This window comes from Brassica napus, chromosome C5 (genome assembly GCF_020379485.1).
Source record: "Brassica napus cultivar Da-Ae chromosome C5, Da-Ae, whole genome shotgun sequence".
Lineage (NCBI taxonomy): Eukaryota > Viridiplantae > Streptophyta > Magnoliopsida > Brassicales > Brassicaceae > Brassica > Brassica napus.
Window position 1 is genome coordinate 10,809,079 of NC_063448.1, and position 26,550 is coordinate 10,835,628.

The 26,550-nt window shown below is 33.8% G+C and overlaps 6 protein-coding genes and 1 long non-coding RNA gene across 12 annotated transcripts; 4 read left to right on the forward strand and 3 right to left on the reverse strand.

The window, feature by feature from the left end:
• Positions 1–838: 838 nt before the first annotated feature.
• Positions 839–6,215, reverse strand: LOC106397156 (uncharacterized protein At1g01500). 5 transcript variants are annotated; one of them, XM_048756696.1, is made up of 4 exons: positions 5,463–6,215; positions 5,173–5,383; positions 1,839–2,598; positions 839–1,216 (listed from the first exon to the last, which is right to left on the reverse strand). In XM_048756696.1, the coding sequence occupies exons 3-4, from the start codon at positions 2,535–2,537 to the stop codon at positions 1,004–1,006; spliced, it is 912 nt and encodes a 303-aa protein (XP_048612653.1). In that variant the 5' UTR covers positions 2,538–2,598; positions 5,173–5,383; positions 5,463–6,215; the 3' UTR covers positions 839–1,003. The 5 variants fall into 5 exon arrangements, with proteins under 5 accessions (XP_048612653.1, XP_013693179.1, XP_013693176.1 ...); XM_013837725.3 differs by lacking the exons at positions 5,173–5,383; positions 5,463–6,215 and adding an exon at positions 3,015–3,189; XM_013837722.3 differs by lacking the exons at positions 5,173–5,383; positions 5,463–6,215 and adding an exon at positions 2,795–3,138 and having other exon boundaries at positions 1,839–2,664.
• A 297-nt stretch (positions 6,216–6,512) lies between these two features.
• Positions 6,513–10,302, reverse strand: LOC106401430 (probable methyltransferase PMT28). Its single transcript, XM_013841943.3, has 9 exons — positions 10,059–10,302; positions 8,962–9,979; positions 8,735–8,884; positions 8,378–8,648; positions 8,205–8,297; positions 7,520–7,694; positions 7,193–7,435; positions 6,928–7,122; positions 6,513–6,852 (listed from the first exon to the last, which is right to left on the reverse strand). Exons 2-9 carry the CDS (start codon positions 9,808–9,810, stop codon positions 6,654–6,656), a joined length of 2,175 nt encoding a protein of 724 aa, XP_013697397.1. The 5' UTR covers positions 9,811–9,979; positions 10,059–10,302; the 3' UTR covers positions 6,513–6,653.
• A 1,002-nt stretch (positions 10,303–11,304) lies between these two features.
• LOC106401721 (3-ketoacyl-CoA synthase 4) lies at positions 11,305–13,394 on the forward strand. The gene has a single exon (XM_013842285.3). It carries the CDS (start codon positions 11,597–11,599, stop codon positions 13,142–13,144), a length of 1,548 nt encoding a protein of 515 aa, XP_013697739.1. The 5' UTR covers positions 11,305–11,596; the 3' UTR covers positions 13,145–13,394.
• A 941-nt stretch (positions 13,395–14,335) lies between these two features.
• LOC106398552 (uncharacterized protein At4g04775-like) lies at positions 14,336–15,617 on the forward strand. The gene is made up of 3 exons (XM_013839088.3): positions 14,336–14,340; positions 14,880–15,355; positions 15,438–15,617. The coding sequence occupies exons 1-3, from the start codon at positions 14,336–14,338 to the stop codon at positions 15,455–15,457; spliced, it is 501 nt and encodes a 166-aa protein (XP_013694542.2). The 3' UTR covers positions 15,458–15,617.
• Positions 15,618–15,783: 166 nt separating this feature from the next.
• LOC125574977 (glutathione S-transferase T3-like) lies at positions 15,784–16,551 on the forward strand. Its single transcript, XM_048757201.1, has one exon. It carries the CDS (start codon positions 15,784–15,786, stop codon positions 16,549–16,551), a length of 768 nt encoding a protein of 255 aa, XP_048613158.1.
• A 756-nt stretch (positions 16,552–17,307) lies between these two features.
• On the forward strand, positions 17,308–18,432 carry LOC125587071. The gene has a single exon (XM_048757202.1). It carries the CDS (start codon positions 17,308–17,310, stop codon positions 18,430–18,432), a length of 1,125 nt encoding a protein of 374 aa, XP_048613159.1.
• A 2,715-nt stretch (positions 18,433–21,147) lies between these two features.
• On the reverse strand, positions 21,148–23,700 carry LOC111205109. 2 transcript variants are annotated; one of them, XR_002657526.2, is made up of 3 exons: positions 21,950–23,700; positions 21,530–21,840; positions 21,148–21,459 (listed from the first exon to the last, which is right to left on the reverse strand). It is a non-coding gene; the product is annotated as an uncharacterized LOC111205109 (long non-coding RNA). The 2 variants fall into 2 exon arrangements; XR_002657525.2 differs by having other exon boundaries at positions 21,530–21,843.
• Positions 23,701–26,550: the final 2,850 nt, after the last annotated feature.

Consider the following 26,550-nt stretch of genomic DNA (forward strand, 5'->3'; position numbering starts at 1 on the left):
TTAATAATTAATTAAATTATACTTTTTACTTATATAATTTTGTAATCATTTGAATGTGAGACTTTTAACAGTTTTAGTAATTTATAGTCGTTTTTAAAAATTTAAAATATAACATATACAGAAAAATCTAAATTTTTATTATATGGTTATTATGGTTGTTTAATTTATTTAATAGTTTAATATTAAAAAAATATGATAGAAGATACACTAAATTTTATCAAATCTTTATTATTCAAAATCATTAATTGTCATATATACTTTAGCCACATTATGCAATTACGTAAATTTTATTTAAGGAAATAATAAAGTATATTAATAATGAATTTATTGTTAGTTTAATAAAAAGTTTATTATATAATTAGATGGACCAACATATTTCTATAATGATTATAAGAATCATCCTAGTGATGACACGTGACTACAAAAAGAAGTTGTAATGTTTCTCAAATAATATATAGGGGATTGACTTTCACATAATTAACCACTTTGTAGTTTGTATGATCTTTGATTTTGTTATCATATTTGGGACTACAGTAAGAGACTGCAAAATTTCGACTTATGTACATGAATCATAAGTATACAGTTAAATATACAAAGGCATTTAAGCCATTATAACAGAGCTAGCTAAGTTTGCAACTTCCGTTCAAAAGGGTTTGATTCACATCACATGCAAATACAAGCTGTTAAAGAGAAAAAGAGGATTCTCCCAAAATTACAAGCGTTTTTTTTTTTGCTTAACAAAAATACAAGCTATTCAAAGGCATTGAAGCCAAAAAAAAGTCAGTGAATTAGGATTTGTAGACCTATCTAATCTTATCCTCATCAGCAAACTTCTGAATACAAAAGCTTTTTTTATAACTCTCAATCACTTATTTACATCAAAACAGATACCAACAATCCCACACTAAGTCTCTAATCACAATCACACCGAAAAACAAACATTTAAAAACGATTCTTCAAAATTTCTAGGAAAAAATCTGCAAATGTACTTATATTATTTCAACTAGAGAAGCCTCCTCCTGAAGTTTCTGGTAGTTGATTGATAAGTACGTACGAGAAGACCGACACCAATGCCAAGACCAACACAGACACCAAGTCCAATCCCAACACCAACCCTTACACCTGCATTGAACCATGACATCTCTCCATCTAAACATTCACTTCTCCAATACATGTCTCCCTCATATTCCTCTTTGTAATTAGCGTATTCTGTTGCCTACACATAAAAGAAAAAGAATGATAACGTAAAGACACCGACCACAGAAAGAATCATACTTTGAAGGACAGGTACTTCTCATACTGGCATCTATGCAGTAACTCGTACTATGTATCTACTATATGACTCTAGTTGCTACTAGTAATAATGAATGTTGAAGTGGAAACACTCTTATAACACTGCAATGATTCAAAATATTTGACAAGACTTTTTAAAAAATTACAAAGATAGCATATATTGGGGGATTGCGGGTGGGAACCACCATTGGGTTGGGTCATAGAAGCAGCAGACAAAAGGATAAGAGCTTCAAGATAACAGAGGCACATGGGGAATTTTTATTTGTCTCCTTAAATTGTAAACTGTATCTATCCACATGTCCACATTCATCAGCCGGAGAGACTGGTCCACTTCAATTCTTTTAACAATTTTTATCTTCCTAGAACTACCAAAACATTATAAGTTTTCATTCGAGATGGTAATCAATAAGTTAAAACCAGAACAAAAATGTTTTAAAAAAAGTTGTGAGGCAATGAGAAGGCATAAGACTGTATCAGACACATGCTATATCTTGAAACACTGATCAACGAACTCAGATAATGTCATGTGATAACTTGAAAGTTACCTGAAAATCAAGCTCAGAGGACATGTCTTTCTGAGGCTCTTCTGCAGTTTCATACTCAGGAATTGAATCCAATACCATTCTTCTACTTTGCTTCTTTCTCAAACCAAGCTGCAGAGTCTTGGTTAAGATGATGGGTGTTCCTGAGAAGCAGCCAGTGACATAGACCTCTATAGTTGGCAAAGCAGGCAATAACTCTTGACCATTTCTACTCTTCTCCTTTAAGAAACCAGACCCTGCAGTGAGCCCAGCTTCACAAGTCATGTTCCACTGCTTCTTCGACTCCCCCGTGAACCCATTACCATCAGAAATCTCAAGAGTTCCAGACAAAACTAGCTCTTTCTTGTCATAAACCTCAAACTTTACACTACCATTTAACCTGATATTGTCTGTGCTAACGTAAGTAGCTTCTTCAGATTTCTTATCAACACGATCCCTCCTAAGCTGTGAAGAACACCCTTCCGAGTACATGCTCATCCTAACACCGTTTATCTCCAGAAGCGTGTCTGGATCCAGAGGAATGTGATTGATGGTGAGGGCCTCAGGGGTTGAATCTTCAACCGTGAAGTTGCTTATCCTGACGTAGAACACTCTCAGATCCAACCAGGGGGAGGAGATTCTGGGGCTGTGATTGTTATAGCTATGATATCTAGACATGTGAAAGGCTTCACTATTGTTGAGTGTCTCACAAGGCTCCTCCATGACACAGAGGACGAGGATCAACGAGTGTTATAAAAGACAAAGTTAATTCTTACTCCAAAACCTAATCAGAAAAGTGAAAACACTTGTGTGTAAGCCTTGATCCTGATGCAAAGGGAGTGACCTGGTTCTAAGGAACAGAAAGACTTATAGTAAGGACATGAAACGAGTAAAATACTTAAAAACATATAAAGAGAATCATTCTGTCCAAAAAGGGAATATTCTCATCATGGAACACACAAAGAGTAGATGGTACCCACCTGCTTTAAGTTGAATCACAAACGCTAAGGTAACTAAAGATTCAAACTCTTGAGATTGCCCAAATAAGAAGGAAGTGCAATTTTCAAGAAGCTCTGAAATTGAAACTGTGTTTCTTGAAGAACAAAGTAACTGCCTTTGCCAACACTAGAAGCTTCTCAAAACTATGAAGATCCCAAGAGAATGAAAAAGTATAATATATAAAGAGAAAATAAAACTCACCAAAGAAGAAACACCATCCACAAATCCTCTAAATCAAGGTATAAAATGACTCGTGGTGTACAATATTAATCTTCTCGTCAACGTCTAAAAGAAACAAGATTAAAAGATATTGAAGAGAAATATTGTTTATGGCCAAGATTATACTTGTGCAAACCCCACCACCAAGATCACAGCTTTTCTTTTCTATCTAATGGGAACGCAGCGCGTGTCCGAGGATTAAGATGGACCCACTTGAGCTGATATAGTTTTAAAAACATGATTATTGGAAGGTTCTTATGATGGAGTTCTTAGCGAAATATAAAAACTCGTATCTTAACTTTTAACTAAAAAAACTAAGAACCGGCTTTTAAATAAGAGTTTTAAAAGACGGTTCTTAATTTTTTTAATTTAAAATTAAGAGATGAATTCTTATATTCCGTTAAAAACCTCATTTTAATTATGTCATTGTCCGAAGAAAACATCCACTCAATGTCGGTAAAATAGAGAAAAGTCCACGGTGATGAAAGGGAAAAACAAAAATATCACAAACAGTGATGAAGATGATGTCTTCTTCTGATCTAGCGATCTTATCACACTACTTAAGACGAGTCATATAACTTCTAACGACCGACCTACTTAAATGTTTTTTTAGTAATTAATGGTAGTTAAAAACTTGTAGTTAAGATACTCTTAATTTTTGAGCTCCAATGATAAAGTTTTAATTTGTGGTTCTTAAAAAAAAAATTACTAAACAAAATTTAATGGACAATTCTCCTAAATAGACAATTTTCAAGTTTTGGTCACAAAAATAGACCAAAAAGAAGAAAATGACCAAAATGTTCAATTTAATAGGTAAAAAAAATTTAATACACTAGATATATAAAAAACTAAAATTAAAAAAAATAATTTTTTTTTTAAAAAAATATTTTTTTTATAGTTTTAGATTATATGTTTTCAAATTCGAACTTTTTTATAAAAAATAAAAATTTCAAATTTTTTTTTATTATTTTTTTCAATTTTTTTTTAATTCGAAAATACTTTTTGAAATTATTTTTAAAATTTTTATTTTAAAATTTTTAATATTTATTTTTTATTTTATAAAATTTTAAATTTCAATCTCAAATCTCCACCTCTTAACTCTAAACCTTAAAGTTTGGATTAGTTAACCCTAGGGGTATAAGTGTATATTTACCTATTTAATGAAACATTTTGGTAATTTTGATCTTTAGAGTATATATTTGTGGCATAAAATTTTTTAGTGCTATCCTAGGGTATTTCCCAAATTTAATTAAACACTAGATCTTGATCCGCGCCCCCGCGCGGGTGTTGGATTTAACTTGCGTTCAATGTAAATTTATAAACCATTGATTTTATAAAATGTTCATTTATATTTTTATGTTTTGTAAAATATATTTAGAGTAGAATATATTATATTATAATATAGATGTTTGATAATAATTTTTTATTTGTACGTAATATTATATTTATAATTTTATAACTTGATGCAATTTGATGTAATTGTAATATTCATATATTAACCTATTGATTTTTTTTATTTATTTAAAAATGATTTAATTTTTTACAGTATGTTTTTATGAATTATTATTAATTTTACGATATTTGGTTTTCTTGAAAATTGTATTGTAGCAGATTAATATATATTATATATTACAGTTTGTGTTTTTATTTTCGGCAAAAAGAAATAACAATTCATTGTAATTAATTTAATTTTTTGATTTTAAGTGAAGTGGCAGATTTGTAAATAAGAAAGAAATGCAATGGATAAATGTGTAAATAAAAAGAAATATTTAATCTGCTATCTGTGTTTCCAAACAATTCTCATTTAATCTGCTATCCAAGTTTTTAAACGACAGAATCTGTAAATGAAAAATAAATACAGTGACTAAATATATAAATTAAAAAAAATATTTGATTTGCTATCTTGTTTCCAAACAACTTTCATTTAATCTATTATCTAATTTCCAAATAGTACCAAAAAATATTTAAGTTTTAATAATACAGATAAAATTTATTTATTAAATAAAACATATTGGTAATATTTTAGGATTGCAGCCTGTATGCAAGTATTCAAGACCTGTAATTAATCTGAAGTTTTATCTGTCCAATAGATTCATAACATAGCCACACAAAACGATATTCTTGAAATGTAATTTCAAACCTTTGGCAGAATCTTGTGCAACTTCTTTCCCATCTTTCATCCTACCATAGTAAACAGACCCAAAGCTTCCTTTTCCAGCTCTCTTGGAGAAATTATCAGTGGCCCCTTCAAGGATAGGAAGGGAAATATGCTACACCTTCATCTAACAAATGTCCGCCCCTCACAGCTGAATAAGCTGCCAAACCTTTTTTCTTAGTCCCCGTGGAATTACCTGAAAGAAACATGAGTAAGACAACAACCCTCCACTTCGAGAAAACCTGATAACAAACAAGACATATATATATATATACCTTTATCAGCACTTTTCTTCTTCCTGAGAACACAGAGTAGAACAAGACCTCCTCCAGCTAGCAGCAAGAGAACTGCGACAGCTGCTATTGATATGCCAATAGTGCTTTTTCTTTGCCTCGTTCTGAAGCTCAGGATTATTACTATACCTGGAGAAAAACATGTTATAGGTGAGTGTTAGGAATCTCTATCAACAAAATGGAAAATTTTAAACTTCGGTATGCTTAATCTTTGAGACACAAACCAACAGAACACAAAATGCAACACAACAAACAAAGCTAAGGCATGCATGAATTGAAGGATTTCAAACATAGAAACAAAATAACTTAGCTTTAGAGGCGGAGTGATTGTGATGAATCGTGGAGGAGAAATCAACCGAGGAAGAAATGAATCGCGGAGTGATTCTCCCTCAATCAGAGCCGCCGAGAGAGAGATGGCGTGATTCTTCGTGGGGGAGAGCCACCGAAAAAGACGTCCTCGTTTTTCCCGCCGACTAGAGAGCCACCGAGAAAGAGAGTCGGAGTCTTCGATCGAGAACATGCTTGATTCTTCGTCAATCACATCCATGGAGAGAGAGAGCCGTAGTCTTCGATCGTGGAGGAGATCAACAGAGTGATTGTGATGAATCGTGGAGGAGAAATCAACCGAGGAAGAAGGAAGAGGTGGAATGAAATTGATCGTCGAAGGTTCATCCGTAGGGAGAGAGAAAGAAGAGAACCAAAAGCTGCTTCTTCTAACACGTGTCCCACAAGATCCGCTTCTTCCTCCTCTTAATTAAGAACCAAGTCTTAAGGTAATTGTTATTTTTCATTTTTTTAATTGCAATTATATCGTAAGAGCCTCCTTAAGAACCAGAGTTAATGCTGGTCTTAGAGCATGGTTAATGAAGGGTTCTTTAAGAACCGGTTCTTAGTTTTTTTAGTTAAAAGTTAAGAGACGCGTTCTTATATTCCGCTACGAACCCCACCATAAGAATAACCCCCATTAAACATGCTCTTAGGCATTAACCTAGGCTTTTAATACATAAAACAAAATAAATTGCATTCGAGTCCTTGAAGTTTAACCTTAATCACTATTTGGCCTTTAGGCACAGAAACATAGGACGCCACAACTGTGTAACATGTGAAGAACTCAACTGAAATAATAATCTCTGACAGATATACAGACAGTAACAAAAGTAAAAAAAAAAAGAATCAAGGACGCCACAATGTCTTCTGAGCACATAACATTCCTTCTTTGTCTTGAGCATACGTCATACGTATCTCCCAGTGCAAGCTTCTTAATATCTCTTCCAGTGGCTCTAATATCTCCACTTTGTCACGTACCACCACCCAACCTCCAGGCCTTGTCAACCTATCCATCTCCACCACTATCGAAGCCGGTTGCTTACACCTGTAAGAAGAAGATGGAGATTCCTCATTTGCCAAGCAGTTTAGATTCAACGATCACTACTAACTTTACTAGTACCTGTTCTTGAGCCGTGAGAAGAGATGATCAGCATGAAGAAGGTCATAAGATCTTGGATATGTTCCAAATGGTTCACACCAATCATGGTATATACCGATGAGACCTCTCTCGTATATGAAAGGAAGCGTATCTGGCGAATGAACAGGCACTACATTCATCACCCACACGCTCTGATTCACCAATGAGGCTGCAAACCTGTTGATATTTTTGTAAGATTCAAAAACCACCAAATGCATAATAAAGAGTTCTTCTTTTTCCTCATTACCCGCCATAGATTGCTGTCATGTCCATCACATTCCTGATATGTAACCAGTCAATGCCTAGTCCAGTGAGGTAAGATTTGTTAACCATGGCTTTCCAATGATCTGTATCTCCAACAGCTTTCTCTTTGCTGGTTAACCACTCAGGGTATGTTTCAAGTCTCTTTGGCCATTCTTCAGGCCACTCTGCTCCGTGTTGTTCTATAGCTGACGGTATCTCATATAAACAGGTTTTCATCGGCACATACCTATAGCCAAAAGATCAGCAGGCTCACCAACGAGTTCATTGAAAGAAAGATAAAAGCTATATATCACCAATTGCTTTTACTTACCAAGCTGCGTCTGGGTTCTCGTTTTCCTTGCAAAGAGGTGGATTCTTCCTCCTTCTCAGTTCATAGATATCGTTTGATTCTGGTTTCTGATAGATTCTCACTCCCATTTCACTTGCTTCTTCGGTTTTGTGTGCAAGAATGTTCCAACAAATAGAAGCTGTCAATGCAGTCATCGCTGCACACACAGATGAACTTTGTTACAAGTAGAACTAATTACAATTAAAATACTAAAAGAACAAGTAGAGTTTCAATATGTATTCAAACTAAACCACTAGGCCTGAGATTTTTAACCGAACCACCGAAATTTTGGTTAGTTCGGTTGGATTCGGGTAGGTTTTCCAAAACCAATTCGGTTTTTGGTCTGGCAATCGGTTACTTTGCTTTTCTTATTCTTTTTAAAAAAAAAATACCCAAACCATACCAAAAATCCGAACTGAACTAACCAAATTTCTAACCGAACTAACGGAATTTAACCAAATTTATCTGAAATTTTAACAAAACTGAACCAAAATCAAAAACTTCGGTAGGATTTTTGAAAACCGAACTAACGAATACTGAACCAAATTTTATTTTGGGTTAATTCGGTAAGATTTATGTTGAACCGAACTAACCAAAAACCGAATAACCCAAACCCGCATGCCTAAAACCACGGATGATTATGAGCTTTTAGATACACAGTATATACCTTCATCATCCTCAATCTTTTCATTATTACTTGACAATATGAAGTATCCATTGGGTCTTAAAATCCTGTTCATCTCCAGAAGAAGTCTACCACCTGAGATTGGGAAAACCTCAAATAATCATACGACTCAAAAAGCAAATTGAAACTCATGACAATGTAAGAAAAACACTTACCATGAGAATGCCAGTGGACTCTGCAAGCAGAACAGTGAATTATATCAAAGACTCCACTAGGAAAAGGAAGCCTTCTATTTGCCAAAGCACTGACAAAAGTAGGAAACCCACGCTCAAGAGCGACCTGTGCTAAGTCGACTAGATCGTCTTTTAAGCCTAGAGATACTGTCAAAACATCTCTATCCAGCAATGCAGCTACAAAGCTTGACTCTGAGCATCCAATGTCCAACACTATACGAACATTCTTCCCCCATTCAATGTCTGGTACCATCTATCAAAACACCAATCATGTTTTCAAACACTTCTCTTACACAAAAGTGAAAATTTAAAGTTCAGAGAGTAACAAATGATAGTCACCTCTTGAATGAATTCAAGGTACTGAAGAACATTTCCGCTGAAGGCAGTCTTGTTCTGTGGGAAAGTTAGGTATTCACCGGACTCATTCACCCAGTTGTGCTTCTTTATATATGCAGCCAACTTCGGATGCGCCACGTTCTTATACAATATCTGATGTGAATAAAAAAAAAAAAGCATGAGATCAAAACTAACTTAACATCAAAGTAAAGAAGATCAGCAATCTTAACCTTAGATTTGCTTTCAGGCCAGGGAACAGGAGGATCATATCCATCATGTGGTAGAGGAACAAGACACATTACAGGCTTCTTAGGACAACTCCTCTCTCTATGTCTGTAACTCTGAAGCCTCCCTATTAACCCATCGTTATCAATACACGGCATGTAATTATGCTTGCTCCTAGTGTTGCACAGTCTCCAGCTATACTCAGCTTTAGGATCAAACACTGGACCTTTCCTCTTCCTCTTTTTGCTTATCTCTACTTCCTCCTTCTTCTCTTCCACTTCTTCATCAGCTGATGCATTTGATTCGTCTCCGTTTCCATCAGACTCTCCTTCATTGTTATCTGACTCAGTTCCTTCCTCTCCATCTTCCTTATTAGACTCAGACTCCTCAGTTTCTGCTTCTACTTGTTCTTGAACCTCCTTGACCACAGCTTCTTCTTCTTCCTCTACTACTACCACCGGCTTAGGCAAATCTTTCTTCTTATGTGGAGGATGAGACACAACAACATGCTCTTTCTTTTTCTTGGTTTCATGTTTATGAACAGACCCACCACCAACGTGTTTCGCCTCTTTTGATTTCAAACCAGATTCAACTTTGCTTTTCTCATGTGATTTGCTAGATTCAGTCACTTCGTTACGAGCTGGCTTAGTGCGAGAGGACACTGGCTCAGCTATGTCGTCGAAGCTTTCTCTCTGAACATTGAATGAAGAAGCGTAGGAAGATAAGAAGGACCAGAAGAAGACGAAGCAGAGACCCAAAACAACAACGAAGGCCATCTTCACCCAAATCCCACGTGGCTGTTTGATCCTGCGAGCGAAATGAGCAATCCCCATTTTTCTCTTTATCTCCATCATTATTGAAGACCACTTTCAACGCATATGTCTGAACAACAGAGATCTCCAAAGAACACTTTAACCAAACTTGGGATTAGCTCAGGAAACTAAAGGATTTGAGCTATAATAACAGATTTAAGCAGGATCTAGGCGCGTTTCAAAGAGTCTTGAGCTCGAATTAGTGGAAAAGCTGTTAAAAAGAAGAAACTTTATAGATTTGTTCGAAATGAGATCATATGAACGGATCAACAAATCTCAGATTTTCTTACCGGGCGAGAGAGAACAAAACAAAGTATGAATCTTGCAGCAACCCAAATCCAATGGTACAAATCAAGCTTGAGGTAATCACACAACTGAAAATTACAAACTCTTTTTGCTTACAGCTTACACTAATGTATTATCTTCAATGATATTTCTCGCTTTTTTCCATGTTTAGTTGAAAGTTGAAAAAGGAAAGAAAAAATATTGTAAGTTCGGTAATAAGTTAATAACTGAGCAGTGGTCAGAGGAGCATGATTATCGGTACAAACGTTTTTTGGGGTTCTTAATTATTATTATTATTATTATTTTTTTTTTTTATTTTAAAAAAAAAATTAAAAATGAACCAACTGTAGACTGTAAGACCTGCAAACAGTACAACAAACTTCTGTGAAACTTTTTTTATTTGCGAAACACGATTTTTGCAAAAAGATGGTGGGAACCCTCCTCCCACCGCAGATACCGGTGAGTGTCAAGAGCGATGAGACAACCGGAGGTATCAGATTACTAAAAATTAAGCCCAATGGGCTTTAAGTAATTAAGCTCAGTAGGATTTAGGTAATTGAGCTCATGCGATATAATATGGGAGAATGTTGATTAATGATTACGGAAAAATGTGTTAATGGTTAAAGTTTCAAGCAACTTTAGAAAATGAGAAACGTAAATTTCAAATAAGAGAAAGCGTGAAAGAGAGAATCTCAACTTCCAATGAAAACTGGGATAGCATTTACTACTGTATTAGCCACATTCATAGGTGATAACGAAGTCAACAATGCTGTTCAACTTTAGATAACATTTCATCAATCACAAGTCACAATAATAGTATTTTAGATATTTTTTTTTAAATATATATTTCTTTTTCAGTGGTAAACTATTTACATAAATGTTAATGGATTTTTTTCCCAGTCCACTAGCACTCCCCTATTTCCCAACTTGCTTTTTTTTTGTGATAAAGATAAACAACACACATTTCTCACAAAACAACAAGCAGTTTTAACTAATTTTATTCAATTAAAAGTTGAGAAAAAAAAAGAAAGTTGGTGTTGTTCACGTAATCTATGAAAGTTCATTTTTGGCACGCGCGCAAACATTTTCTAAAAAGAAGTATATTTAAAGAGAGCGATGCTAAATTTTATGTATTTTCCTACTAATAAAAAAATACTGATTTCTTAAAAAAGAAAAAGAAAAGAAAAAAAAAACAGGTCACATGGCCTCCTCACGTTCCTCGGGTCTCTATATTACTGTGTGCCTTCGTCAAGATTCCCTTGGACCCTCCACTTAAATTCATTTCCGTTTCTCTGATATCTAAAGTTTCTGGGTTTCTCCTCCTCCATTCTCAGACACAAAGTATTCTCTGAAATTTGTTTTTTTTTTTTCCTTTCTCAAATTCAAACCTCTGAGTTTTGGTGGGTCTTCGTCAGACTTGTCTTTCCAAAAAAAGGACGCCTGAATATAATAATCTTCAGACAGCATTGTCCGCTTCGGCTCCTTTTTAAAACAAAACAGACTCTTTTTTTCTGTCAGTTCAATAAATTTCAGACCTTTGACCATGGACGGTGCCGGAGAATCACGACTCGGCGGCGGTGACGGTCATGGTTCGGTCGGAGTACAGATCCGACAAACCCGGAGACTCCCCGATTTTCTCCAGAGCGTGAATCTCAAGTACGTGAAGCTAGGCTACCACTACCTAATCTCAAACCTCCTAACTCTCTGTCTACTCCCCCTCGCCGTCGTCATCTCCGTCCAAGCCTCCCAGACCAACCCGGACGATCTCCGCCACCTCTGGATCCACCTCCAGTACAATCTCGTCAGCATCATCACCTGCTCCGCGATCCTCGTCTTCGGTTTAACCGTCTACGTCATGACCCGACCCAGACCCGTTTACCTAGTCGACTTCTCCTGCTACCTCCCTCCCGATCACCTGAAAGCTCCCTTCTCCCGCTTCATGGACCACTCTCGCCTCACCGGAGACTTCGAGGACTCTGCGCTCGAGTTCCAGCGCAAGATCCTCGAGCGCTCTGGTTTGGGAGAAGACACTTACGTCCCCGAGGGGATGCATCACGTCCCGCCGAGGATCTCAATGGCCGCCGCTAGAGAAGAAGCTGAGCAAGTCATGTTCGGTGCGTTGGATAGCCTCTTCGCGAACGCGAATGTGAATCCGAAGGAGATTGGGATCTTGGTTGTGAACTGTAGTCTCTTTAACCCGACGCCTTCGTTGTCTGCGATGATCGTGAACAAGTATAAGCTTCGAGGGAACATTAGAAGTTATAATCTCGGCGGGATGGGTTGCAGCGCGGGGGTTATCGCGGTTGATTTGGCGAAAGATATGTTGTTGGTGCATAGGAAGACTTACGCGGTTGTTGTGTCCACGGAGAACATAACTCAGAACTGGTACTTCGGTAATAATAAAGCGATGTTGATACCGAACTGCTTGTTTCGTGTCGGTGGCTCTGCGGTTTTGCTGTCTAACAAGTCTAGCGACAAGAGGAGGTCTAAGTACAGGCTTTCGCATGTGGTCAGGACGCACCGCGGAGCGGACGATAAGGCTTTCCGCTGCGTGTATCAAGAACAGGACGATACGGGAAGAACGGGTGTTTCTTTGTCGAAAGATCTGATGGCGATAGCGGGCGAGACTCTCAAGACCAATATCACCACGTTGGGGCCTCTTGTGTTGCCGATAAGCGAGCAGATTCTTTTTTTTACAACTCTGGTTGTGAAGAAGCTTTTCAACGGTAAGGTGAAACCGTATATTCCGGATTTCAAGCTTGCGTTCGAGCATTTCTGTATCCATGCTGGTGGAAGAGCTGTGATCGATGAGTTGGAGAAGAATCTGCAGCTTTCGCCGGTTCATGTCGAGGCTTCGAGGATGACTCTTCATAGGTTTGGGAACACGTCTTCGAGTTCGATTTGGTATGAGTTGGCTTACATTGAGTCGAAAGGAAGGATGAGGAGAGGTAATCGTGTGTGGCAGATTGCGTTTGGGAGTGGTTTTAAATGTAACAGTGCCGTTTGGGAAGCTTTGAGGAATGTGAAACCTTCTAAGAACAGTCCATGGGAAGATTGTATTGACAAGTATCCAGTAACTTTAAGTTATTAGGCTTCGTTTTGAGGAACTTTGAGAGACTCTTATGTTCAAATGGTTGTTTCTTTAACAAACAAAAGAAGACTTTAGATTTGATCTTTGACAATGTCAATGTTCTGTTGTTTTTATTATGTTTTGAGAGGTTTTGTGGTGTCTTAGTTACCTTTCTTGAGAAGTTGAGCTCATGAGTTCAGATCTTAGTTGTGTAACGAAGAATCACAATTAAAAAAAAAACTGAAAATAAGATGATGATCTTGTAACCCCCCTTCTATTTTCTACGCCAAACTCTATTATAAAATAAAACCCTTTCCAACTCCACTCTATATCCTACTCTAAAATAGAGTGCAACTCTATTTGCACTCTATTTTTATTCTATATTTAGAGTCAATCTATTATAGAGGATAACTTTTTTATTTATACTTTAGTCTTTCTATTTTTTATTTTTTCTATTTTGTAACTAATTGTGTAATTTAATTATGCAAACAACACATTATGTTCAACACAATATATATAAACGTTGGAAACTTATTTTATTAGCCAAAGAAACACAAGCACTAACTTAAAAATAATTTTATAAGATTAGCCAAAAAACAAGTACTAATATTAAAAATAAGCAACATAACATAAAATTAAAATTATAGATAATACTGACCTAATTTTCTGGTAAATTGTTTCCAGATCCACCAAAATTGTTAAAATATTATCCAAATGACATTCCCTTTGAATAGTTTTTTGGTCAGTTTAAAAAAAATCAAAGATAAAAAAACTCATTTCGCATTCGAGATTTGTTAATTGATCATTTGTGAGAAAGATACGCGAATGGTAATATTTAAGTTAAAATATATTATGTTTTTAATATAATGTAATGTAATTTTTAATATAATAAATGTTTGATATAAATATATAATTTATGAAAACTTTATGAAAAACAAAATATAAGAAATCAATTTGTAAATTTTGTAAGTAAAAAATATTAGTCATAAAATAGAAGAAGAATATATTTAATAATATTTTTTAGAGTCAAATATAGAATAAATCATTGGAGAGAAACTCTATTCTATTTTAAAGTTATTCTGTTTTAGAGTGAAAACTACTATAAAGTAGAGTAAATGATTGGAGATGGTCTTAGCAATTTTGAAACTGAAAACCATGTTGAATTATATGAAATATGAGCTCACAACAAAATCATTTACGTGTTTAAAAGTAATGTGGTAAGACCAACCGCAACGGTCGGTTTATTGAGTCCTTAGCTCGCGGTTTTAGGAAAAATAGAATTAAAAAAATTTAATTAAGTACGGTTTATTAAGGACCGTAACTTAATTAGAAGGCTGGAAGGATTGAATCCTTACCGACGTGTCATCCCTTCCCCGGTTCGATGTCGGGATGAATTTGGTTCAGGGAAAAAAAAATTAAACGCGAAGGAGATTAAAAAAAAAAAAGCTCCGGGCGATCGAAGAGGCGACAGACGACTTGGTGATATCGAAGGTAAATCGAAGCCTCCTATCGTTCGTTTATGGATTTGTTTTGGTCGGATGTTGTTCTCCTCGAGATTTAGGGTTTCTTTTCAGTTTTAAATCGATTTGGGGATATTTCGATTGAAGTTAGGGTTTCGAATGATTTCGGGATGACGATTCGAATTGATTAGGCTTTGAATACGATTTTTTTTTCCTTCGATTGATTTAGTATTGATGTTTAATTTCCATCTTATTCTCTCAGGTTACGAAATCATGGGCCAAGATTATAGCTAAAGCCAACCGTCGTCTTCAGAAGTGAGTTTAACTTGGCTTCTTCAAGAAGAAGCAGATGTGTATGCCGATGAAGCTCAGAGTAGGTTGAACCTTCAAGTCCCTGTTCAGTACGTTCCTCAACCTGATGTCGAAGAAGGAATCCCGAAGACATGTTACTGTGGTGGTGACCCTGTAGTCGCAACATCTTACACACCGAGAGATCCAGGGAGAAGGTATTTCACATGTCAGAACGTAGACGACGACGACTGCCATGTTTGGAAGTGGTGGGATGTGGCCGTTACGGAGGAGTTGAGTGACATTCAGACACAACTTAGGCAGCTCAAGGACCAAGGTAACGAGAGTGAGGAGAAAGTGGTTAAGCTTAAGGAGACAGTTTGTGAGCTAGCTAAGAAGAATTCAGGGGTTACCACGGGCTTCCACTTGCTTTGTTGTTTAATTGGTGGTCTCGTAATAGCTCTCCTGCTTATGTGTCTGCCGGGTTAGTTCTATACTTGTGCTTGTGTTTAGTGTTTCTTAAGTTATTTAAAAGCTTTTAACTGTTTCGTGTAATGTGTGATCAGGGGCAGGGTCCAAAGCTTGAAGCGGGAGTGTCTCACCTCGACACTGTGTATATAAAAGGTACTAACTGTAACAACTTCCATCTTTCTTGTTGTTTTTGATAAGTATAGTTACCAAGTAACTACTCGGATTTGATAACTTGAAATGTTTTAAGAGTTGAAAAATTAAATGAAAAATGTTTTCTATCTTCCTAACCTCTCCGATTTGATTGGTGTTAAATGATAATTTTAAATGCTAGTGAATTTCTATCTACCTTTCTTTAACTTGTGTGTACTTGAAAACTTTAAATCCTCTACTTAAAGGCTCTGTGTTAGTAGTTGAGTAACACAGAGTTATATCTAGTAAACCATGGATACCCCTAGTTTTGTTAACCTCCTCAATAGCCAAAATCCCGTTGATCTTGATGCACCTGAACATGTTTGGATGAGTAGCCAGAGTTCAAATGTTAAGGAGAGGCGTAAGTGGTCTCCCAAAGAGGATAAAATCCTGATTGGGGCTTGGCTTAACACAAGCAAAGACGCTGTGGTGAGCAATGAGCAGAAAGCTGACGCTTTCTGGAAGAGAATCGTTGATTACTACAATGCAAGCCCTCTCTTGGTTGGGACAGCACCTAGGGAGCTCGGTCAGTGCAAGCAGCGGTGGGCGAGGATTAACGAGGGCGTCTATAAGTTCGTTGGCTGCTACGACGCGGCTCTGAGGTGCCAGAGTAGTGGTCAAAACGAGGATGACGTGATGAAAGCTGCCTTGGACTTCTACTACAACGACCACTCCATCAAGTTCAACCTCGAACATGCTTGGAGGGAGCTCCGGCATGACAGTAAATGGTGCTCAACCTATCTGCCTAAGGAGAAGCGCAAGCAAGTGTTGGAGGTTGATGGAGATGAGGAAGTGAGAGAACCTGAAGCAAGACCTATCGGGGTAAAGGCTGCAAAAGCTGTTCTAAAGAGGAAGAAGAGCAGTAAGGAACTTGAGTTGTCAAAGTTAGAGGCCCTGTTTGAAATAAAACAGAAACTCTCTAACCAAAAAATCCTAGAACGTTTGATAGCCAAACAAGACCCCCTCTCTGAGATGGAAACATCACTTAAAAACAAACTAATGTCTGAGATGTTACAGTAAGGTATGTTTATAGTTTTGAATATAATTTCACTTGCAGGGTCACGGGTGCATTTTAGACTTGTCACATTTTGAGGACATGTGAAGCCAGCTCACGGGTGAAGTAAGCTCACGGGTTCCTCTGTCATGACTTGTCCTTTCATCTCTAATTTGGCCTTATGTACTTCTATAAGTTGGCGTAAAGCCTCGGTTTAGGTAGCACTTGTAGTTCACTTGTTTCTTTAGCTTTCTGTGTACTTGAAAACCGTTGTATTGGCGTGAAGCCTCGGCTTGTATTGACATAACTCCAGCACTTTGTATCAGTTGTAAGCAGGTACTTGTTTCTTTGTTATCTATGTATGGCTTGTGGTTCTTTCGGATTGTATTAATGTGATCAGCTTCGTGTATCGCTTGTGAATTTTAAACAAATTTAAATAAAAAAAAATTACAAAGCATATGGAACTCACTTGAGAATTTTAAACAATTTAAAAAAAAAATTACAAAGCATATCGAACTCACTTGAGAATTTTAAACAATTAAAAAAAAAAATTACAAAGCATATGTCTTCACTTGTGAATTTTTAAAAAAAAAAATTTACAAAGAATATGTCTTCACTTGTGAATTTTAAACAATTTTTAAAAAATATATACAACATTTTAGCAAACTATTTAGATAACAGAAGTCTTCACTTGTAAAATTTACAACACAAGTGTTTTTTTAAACAAAAAATTAATTAACAATCTTCATTTTCAGTGAAGGATTACGAAGTAAACACACAAAATGTCATCATCTTCATCCGACGAACTCGAAGAAAGACTAGAAGAAGTTTTTGACGACATTTTGGAGGACACATACAACAACATAGTGGAGTCCCATCACAATAACCCAGTTAGACGTCTTTATATAGAACGCGATCGAGAAACGGGACACGAACGTTTATGGAATGATTACTTCTGCGAGAATTCGACTTTTCCCCCCAACTTATTCAGACGTCGTTTCCGCATGAACAAAGACTTATTCATGCATATTGTCCATCGCCTTTCAGAGGACGTCCCTTTCTTTCGTCAGTCAAGAGATGCAACCGGGAGGCCCGGTCTTTCTCCACTACAAAAATGTACGGCTGCTATTCGTCTCCTCGCTTATGGTTCTGCAGCTGACGCAGTTGACGAGTATCTTCGACTTGGTGAATCCACGGCACTTTTGTGTTTACATAAGTTCACAGAAAACATAATACGGTTATTTGGAGATGAGTATCTACGAAGACCAACTCCAGAGGATCTTCAACGACTACTTGATATTGGAGAGATACGCGGCTTTCCTGGAATGGTAGGAAGCATCGATTGTATGCATTGGGAGTGGAAAAATTGTCCAACCTCTTGGAAAGGACAATACACACGTGGATCCGGAAAACCGACAATTGTCTTGGAGGCAGTAGCTTCACAAGATCTTTGGATATGGCACGCTTTTTTTGGTTCTCCAGGTACTTTGAACGATATTAACGTCCTTGATCGATCACCTGTTTTTGATGACATTTTACAAGGTCGAGCACCAAGAGTTCAGTACGTGGTCAACGGACACGAGTATGATTTGGCGTACTACCTCACAGACGGCATATATCCAAAATGGTCAACATTTATCCAATCTATCTCCCTCCCGCAAGGTCCTAAAGCAGAGTTATTTGCTAAATGTCAAGAAGCGACTCGAAAAGATGTTGAGCGGGCTTTTGGAGTTTTGCAAGCTCGATTTGCGATTGTGAAAAACCCGGCTCTTACATTAGACAAGACGAAAGTTGGGAAGATTATGAGAGCATGTATATGTCCTACAGTACCGAGACGCCTACAAATCTCGATAATATGGTTGGCATTCGGACTCATGTTCGCGATAGGCGTATACATGAACAACTAAAAAACGATTTAATCGAAAATGTTTGGAACAAATTTGGTGATCAAAATTAATAATTGTTGTATGTTTCTTTTAATCATGAAATAAGTAATTATTGTATTTTTATATTTTTTTATGCAATAAATTTTTTTTTTTTTTTCAATTTTTTAAAAAATATATTATTATTTTATTCCTAAGGACTTCTGATTGGATAACACTATTAGACGTAAGATTAAGACAATAATCCTTAACTATTCAAAAGTAAAAAAATAATACTTTTTAACTCATAAGTACTACTAATACAAGTACACCAATGCATATGCTCTAACTGTCTTGTAACGTTTTTTAAATTGCTTGTGTCTTTGATATTTTCCTACTTTATGGAAAGAAAATGATATTTTAGTATTGTTTAATGTGTTTTGAACCTTGTTGAATAGTCAAATTGGACAGTAGAATATGCCAAGATTTTTGTTGAAAACAATACTCTAAATATTGTTATTATTTTATTATTTAAATATACTAGCCGTTTGCATTGGGAAAAAGTCTCCCTTCATACACCAAACAGCCAAAGTCCCAAAGCCATTGCTCTCACATGCTTTCTTCTCTCATTGATATTTGCTTTCTGTTTTGTCTTTGTATTAGCCTAAATAAAGAAAATATTAATAAAAGCATTTGTTAATAATCAATCTGTTATAATAAAATAGACTTTAGTTTTTTTCTCAACCTTCTGCCTCAGCATATTATGTTCACACGTGGCGCTCTTCCTTTAATCATCAAAATTTGTCTTTACGATTAAAATTGAATGGGCTTTGGAGTTTATTGTGAATTTCATTAAGCTTTAAACTTTTTCTCATTGTGAAATTCAAACCACCCGCTAGAAACTCTTACGTCAGTGGAATGTTTGAACATAGCGGGAGTTCCTTACCTCAACCTGTTATGAGAAGTGAGATCAAAGCTGCTGATTACACCACACTAGAGAGATGCAACATACTGTGAAGTATTTGAGAAAATTAACAGGAATGTGCAAGAAAACTCTCTATGATACGATGTCAATATCTCAATCCGTCCAATTAGGTGGAGATGTTTTAAGAACAAGATAGAGTTGTGTATTTAGGTCTTATTGAAACTTATTGAAACACAAAAGAGATAGCTCAAATTTATGAGCTTTATTATGAATTTTAGGGGTGTTAAGATGATAAAACCTAACCCATTTAAACCCACCCATTTAGACTCCATACCCGTTTAAATCCATTTAAAATAGGTTCATTAGGAATACCCATTTAGACCCGTGAATTTTACATGTACTCATTTAAACCCGTTTAGACCCATTTAGATTATTATTGATTCTTTTATTTATTTTTTTGTTTACTAGGTGTCTTCCTGCACCGTGTGCAGTAAAAAAATTTAAAATATTTTTTAACAGATAAATATAAATTATATTTTAAAATAAATTTTTGTTAATATTTTAAATTTTCTTTTTCATATCAATATTTTAATATAAATTTGATTTAATTGAACATAAAAAATACATTTAAGAATATGCATATATATATTTGAAATTATAATCTTAGATAGATTTTTCTATCTATTTATTTTAATTAAATATATTAAATAAATTTGTAAAAGTTACATAATTACCAAAAATTAAAATTAAACAATATTTATAAAAAATTTAGATATATAAAAAAATAATGATTTTACGATTAAATTTTTATAATTTTCTAAAAAAATTGTATACATTTTTGAAAATTTTAGTAATAAAATTGTATAATTTAAAAAGAGAAAATGACAAAAATAGCACTAAATCAAGTTTTTGTTCCCAAACTAGCACTTAAGGTCAAAAGTCACAAAAATAGCACTTAATGTTTTATCAAAAGTCACAAACTTAGGGTTTAGAGTTAAAGGGTGGGGTTTAGGATTTAGAGTTTAGGGTTTAGGGTTTAGAGTTTAGGGTTTAGGGTTTAGAGTTTAGGGTTTAGGGTTTAAAGTTTAGGGTTTAAGGTTTAGAGTTTAGGGTTTAGGGTTTAGGGTTTAGGGTTTAGGATTTAGAGTTTAGGGTTTAGGGTTTAGAGTTTAAGGTTTAGGGTTTAGAGTTGAGAAATGAGGTTTTGGGGATAAGATTTCAAATTTTGAAAAATAAAAAAATTAAAATTTTCAAAGGATAAACTTAGAAATGTGCTATTTTGGTCATTTTAGTTTTTGAGTGCTATTTTTGTGATATAAACTTAGAAATGTGCTATTTTGGAGATTTGCCCATTTAAAAATATATAATTAAATTATATTTCGAAATTTATAATACTATATTTGAATATATTTATTTTAATGATGATTTATGAGTTATTCTCATATTCTAAAAAAATTTCCAAAAATATAAATTGACATTAAATGTAATATATGAGTTATTACCTTATTTAAAAAATTAACAAAAATATAAATTAACATTAAATGCAATTGTCCATGTCATATTAAGATATAAGACATGTCATCAATTTCAGTAGCCATGTCATATTTGTTTTGTGAAATTTATTGTAGAAAGCACATGTGGCAAAATCACTTCGCAAATATAGTATAGGGAAAGTCATGTTTATATCTGTAAAACAATTTTACAAACATATTTTTTTTTTCATTTTTAACTTTATGAATCCTACCTAAGTTTAACTAAACAACTATATTATTTATCCATGCGTCAATATGATACGTGGAGTTTTAATAATTAGAACCATATTCATGAGACTTTTTAATACAAATTGATGGACTAGTGCGTTTGGTCGTCTGGGTGATTATACCTATGCGTTAAATACATACTCCATCAAGATTTCAACTGCCCAAGTATTCAACGATTATAATCCAAAACAACATGATGACAAATATCGTAATAAAAGTAACACTTTTTGTCTCTCAAACATAACAAAGAGTCGTTTTTGAAACACCAAAGAGAATCTAAAAGTCAGGGCACACTTGAATCTTCTGATCTTGAACACTCTACTCTAGAAATACTTGTAGTCTTCCTAACATCCTAGTTGCACATATCATCAACATCTTCTATTGTACCTACAATTCAATGTGTAAATTAGTTTAAAGTACATGCTTATACAATAGTTTTCATAATTATGAATTTTACTTTCATATTCTGCAAATCCACGCAACCAGTTACGAGTACAGAGTAAAGCTTGAACATTTTTGGGAAGCAAGCGGCTTATGTATGGAGTCAACAACACCTGAGCTCCAATGCTAAAAGCTGACTCAGATGCTACTGTAGTGATTGAGATACTGAGTATATCACGCGCCATCATCGCCAAATCACCAAATCGAACTTGGTTTTCCTTCTAGTAGCTTAGTATATCCAAGTCGCGGAAAGACTTTCTATCCAGCCTTGTCTCATCCAGATACACATCTAAATGTGTTCTTGTGTTTCCTACATTACTCCCAAGACTTCTTTCCAGTTCAAAGAAATCATGTAATATATTATAATTTTAGTTAAAAGAAGTAATAAAGACAGCCAAGTAGATGCCAAATAAGAGTAAAGATGCTTGAAACTTACATTGTCTAAATCATCTTCAAGAAGAGATTCAGTAACTAGATTATGTGAAGTTGGTGCATATGAAGAACCAGAAGAACTGCCCAAGTCCTAGCTTGACACTCTTTATAAAGTTCAGTCAAATTATATATCCTTAAGCTCTTTAGTTTTTAAGCTAGAAGTAGAAGGATCCACTTTCTCATAAGCTATCTCAAGAACTGCCAACTTCATCCTTGGATCTAAAGATTGCTCCCATAGCCAAAATGGTGCTATACAAAAAAAAAAAAAAAAAAAAAAACGGTGCTATACTCCTCCCAATACTTGCATATCCTTAGCCATCTGCTCCAAATCATAATCACCACAACTCGCATATTGTTTCAGCAATAGCTCAATCATCCAAACTTGTGTGATGTACCCACTAGATGTTGGATACTCTGGATTCAGATACTTTTGCCTACAATCCCACTCTGCATCAGAAGGTAGCGATCTGTAGTTTCTGTCAAAAGCCTCCAAGCTTTTAAATGCTTCCCTAAACTTCAATGCTCTAACAAGCATCTCATATGTAGAATTCCATCTAGTAGGAACATCAAGAAATAAACAGCTCCACTTCTAATCCCCACTCGCTCTACACATGTTGCAAATGCTTGAATTCTTGTCTGAGATGCTTTCACATATCTGACACTTTCCATGATGTCATGTAACAGACTCTGCGCCAATTCTAAACCTTCTTTCACTATCAAATTCAGAATGTGGACACATCATCTCACATGCACAACAAGCCACAACCACTCATCATCTGAAGCTGTCCTTTGAGGATCCTCTGCATGCTATCATTGCTATTAGCATTGTCTAAGGTAATAGAGAATACCTTCTTCTCTAAACCCCATTTCATACACTCCAAAATCTTGTTAGCAATCTATTGTGGTGATGAGACATGACAAATCAATTCTCAAATATTGTCTAGGGGATTAATTATTCTTTTTTCATTTGTTTTTCTTTCCTTCAGGAACATACGACGTTTTCACTAGGGTCAGATTTTAAAGAATGGTTTGTCATCGATATATTTTTGTTTTGGTAACATGCATATATATATATATATATAGCTAAATTAGCTAATTTAAGCAATTCACTTTATTATGTTCCGCTTTAACCGAATCTAATTTTGAAAAAGTTCCAATTTTTTTGCTCATCTAATATGTGAAAGCTTTAGACTCGTTCACTTATGTTTCTATAAATAAATATAATGGTAAATGTCATATGCGTAAAACTATATTTTTATTATTTTCAAAAATATTGTTATTTTATGGTAGTTTGAAAAATTGTGTACTGTAATTGTTGGGAGTCAAAACTTGAGCTATAAAAATTAATCAAAAAAATTCGGGATGTATGTATGTATAATTGTAAATATATAGAAATGTGGTGCACAAAAAATGTATAAAATGTTAACAAAAGAAACACAGAAGTAAAAGTTACAATTGTACGTGTGAGAATAAAATATTAAGTGGGTCAGAAGTAAATATGATTCAGTTAAGAATATAAATATAATAAAATCAATATATTTTAAAGGTATTATGAAACGTCGTCTATTCAACTTCTTAATAGAAACAAGTAGAGATTTTCTCCGCGTTATGAGTGGATTATGTATATTAAGTTTATTATAATATAATTTTTAATAAAATTACTTTTATCTTTGTTGTCTATACAAATTTTACTTTTTACGAATCTTTTAATTTTCTAGGTATGTCATATTATATTAATGAACTCTTCATTAACTATTAAATTAAGTGGTTTCCTTCACCATGCGCAGAAATAAAAGTTTTAAAATTTAAATCATTTCTAAACTAAAATTTCGTTAATTTCTAATACTTTATTATTTTCTTACAATATTTCATTTTAAATTTTACTTTAATAACTTAAAAATTAATTAAAAACAAATAATTAAATATATATATTTAATAATATATGTATATATTTAAAACTACAATCTTGGAAAGATTTTTCATCTACTTTTTGGTTAAAATATATTTAATCAAATCCTATTAAATTGAGAGAAAATTTTGGTTAGGTATATAATTATCACAAAAGTAAGACTAAATAGTATTTCTAAAATTTGTAGATATTAAGAAAAATAGTGGTAACGGGATTAAAAAATTACAATTAATTTTTTTAAAAATTTGCGTAAATGTTTGACGATTTGTTTTTGTAATAAAAAATGTAAAAAATATAAAAATTAAATTACATAAATTCCGAAAATTGTTAAATATTATTATATTTCTATTTTTACTATTATATTATTTATTGTTCATTAATAATGATTTATAAGGTATTACCTTATTCTAAAAAACTTAATAAAAATATATATACCATTAAATATAAATATACATGTCATAATTAGCTGAAGTCCATGTAATCATTTTTCTTTCTAAATCATCGTGGTGATGAGACATGGGAAATCAGTTCTCAAATATTGTCTAGGAGATTAATTATTCTTTTTTCATTTGTCTTTCTTTCCTTCAGGAACATACGACTTTTTCACTAGGATCAGATTTTAAAGAATGGTTTGTCATCGATATTTTTTTTAAAAAAATCAGAAAGTTAATTTCAGTTTTAGATTCTTTTTTTTTTGTGGACAGTAATATTATTTTATCCCAAATAGAAAAAAAAAATAAGTGAACAACATATTAATTTCAACTGGCCGGATTTAACTAAATATAATAAAAAGACAAAAGTTCACTGATTATACTAACCATTGTGTCTTGATTAACATTTATGTTATTCATTATTATCAATAATGCAACAAATCCGAAACAAACATTTCATTACTTTATTTATATGTCAACTTCAATACTTTATCAAGGAAACAGAGACTCAAGGAGCTCTTGTTATCAGGTATAAAGAAGCTTCAAGCTTGTTAAAACAACTTGTTTAACTCTTAGTTTTATTTGGTTGTCTGAATTTGAAGTTGAATTGTTTTTGTTTGACAGAGATGAAAAAAATGATATTGAATTGCTGATTCCATGGTTGAAACAGAGAATAGAGACTTAGAAGCAGGAAAAAATGTTGAAACAGAATTGTTGACAGCTTTTGTTTCAGATTATGCTCTTAAGACTTCAAAAAAATGTGTTTTTGACTCATGTATGGATGTCTTTATGCTAAGACTTAATCCCTTATATATTTATGGCTTGTGTAAGACTTATGGCATGACTGGTGTGTAACCGCAGCGGTTGCGGTTGTGCGAGTATGCGGATTGGGGTGGTTGCGGTTTCAAACGGTTTTAAGGGATTTGTACGACTGGTACTGCGGTTAGAAATTAGTGCGTTTGCGGGATACTTATGACTGGTTAACCACCAAATATAACATCGGTTAAATAATAAATTAATAATATTTATATTTTATAATAAATTTATAAAATTATATTTATAAACTTATATTTTTAAAATTATATTTTAAATTTTTTAAAATTTTTAAAAAATTATTGAAAATATTTTTATTTTAAATATTTAAAATATAAATTAAAATATAATAGATATATTTTTAAGTATTTCTATTATTCAATTTAAAATTTTTATTTTTGTCTTTATATTGTTTTTAAAAAAAAAGAAAAAAAAATTACCAACCCGCAACCACAAACGCTAGATGGAACTAGCTTTTGAATTTAAGAGGTTTAATGCGGTTTAAAACGGGTTAGAGCGGTTTGATTGATTGTTGCAAAACGTCAACAGTCACTGCGTTTGCGGATGGTATTGGGGAAACCAATCATGCCCTTAATCTCTTAGACCATCAGCAATGGACCTGTTGAATAATCCATTCAACTGATTAAACCATTGTAAGGAGGGTGTTGAATTAAAAGAGAGCATACGTGAATTCACATTTCAACTAGTTGAAAGAACATAAAATGAGTCTCATTCTTCTACATCTTCTATTGTGATTGGTGTTTCAGATTTGTATGATTTTTATTTCCACCAAATATTTCAAACTTAATTATTTTATATTTAAACATTTTGCTACAAAATAAAAATTATATCAAAAATTCATTATTTTTAATGATCTATAAATAGAAACTACTTTCATTTCATTTGGATATATAATAAAAATGTCATTTTCATTATAATTTCTATATTTTATCAATATTAAATTTCAGGACCTCAACTATATGGTATATTTGTTTTAATAATATTAATTTTAGGTTTTTTTCTAAAAAAATAGTAAAGAATAAAAATAAAATAAACCTAAAATTATTAAATTATGTCATTTTAGTTATTTCATTTAGTTACAATCAATTTTTATTATTATTTAACTATCAAAATTATATAAATAATAATATGAATTAAAATTTGTGGGATAGGGTGTTAGAATTTTATTAAATAAAATCATTATAGTGAAAAAATTTATATGTGTGTTGAATTAATAGGTGGAAGAAAGAGATGATCAGGTGGATTGTAAAAATGTGTAAAGTATGGTTTTGAATTCATAGACCATTGTACATGCTCTTATAACTCCAAACACGAAAGAGAAACAGTACATGGTATGGTATATTCAAACTGAAACACATTATTGTTACCACGTCTCTTCTTCTTAAGTCATCCACACAAAGTCCCCTTTCCATAAACCATTTTATATCATAG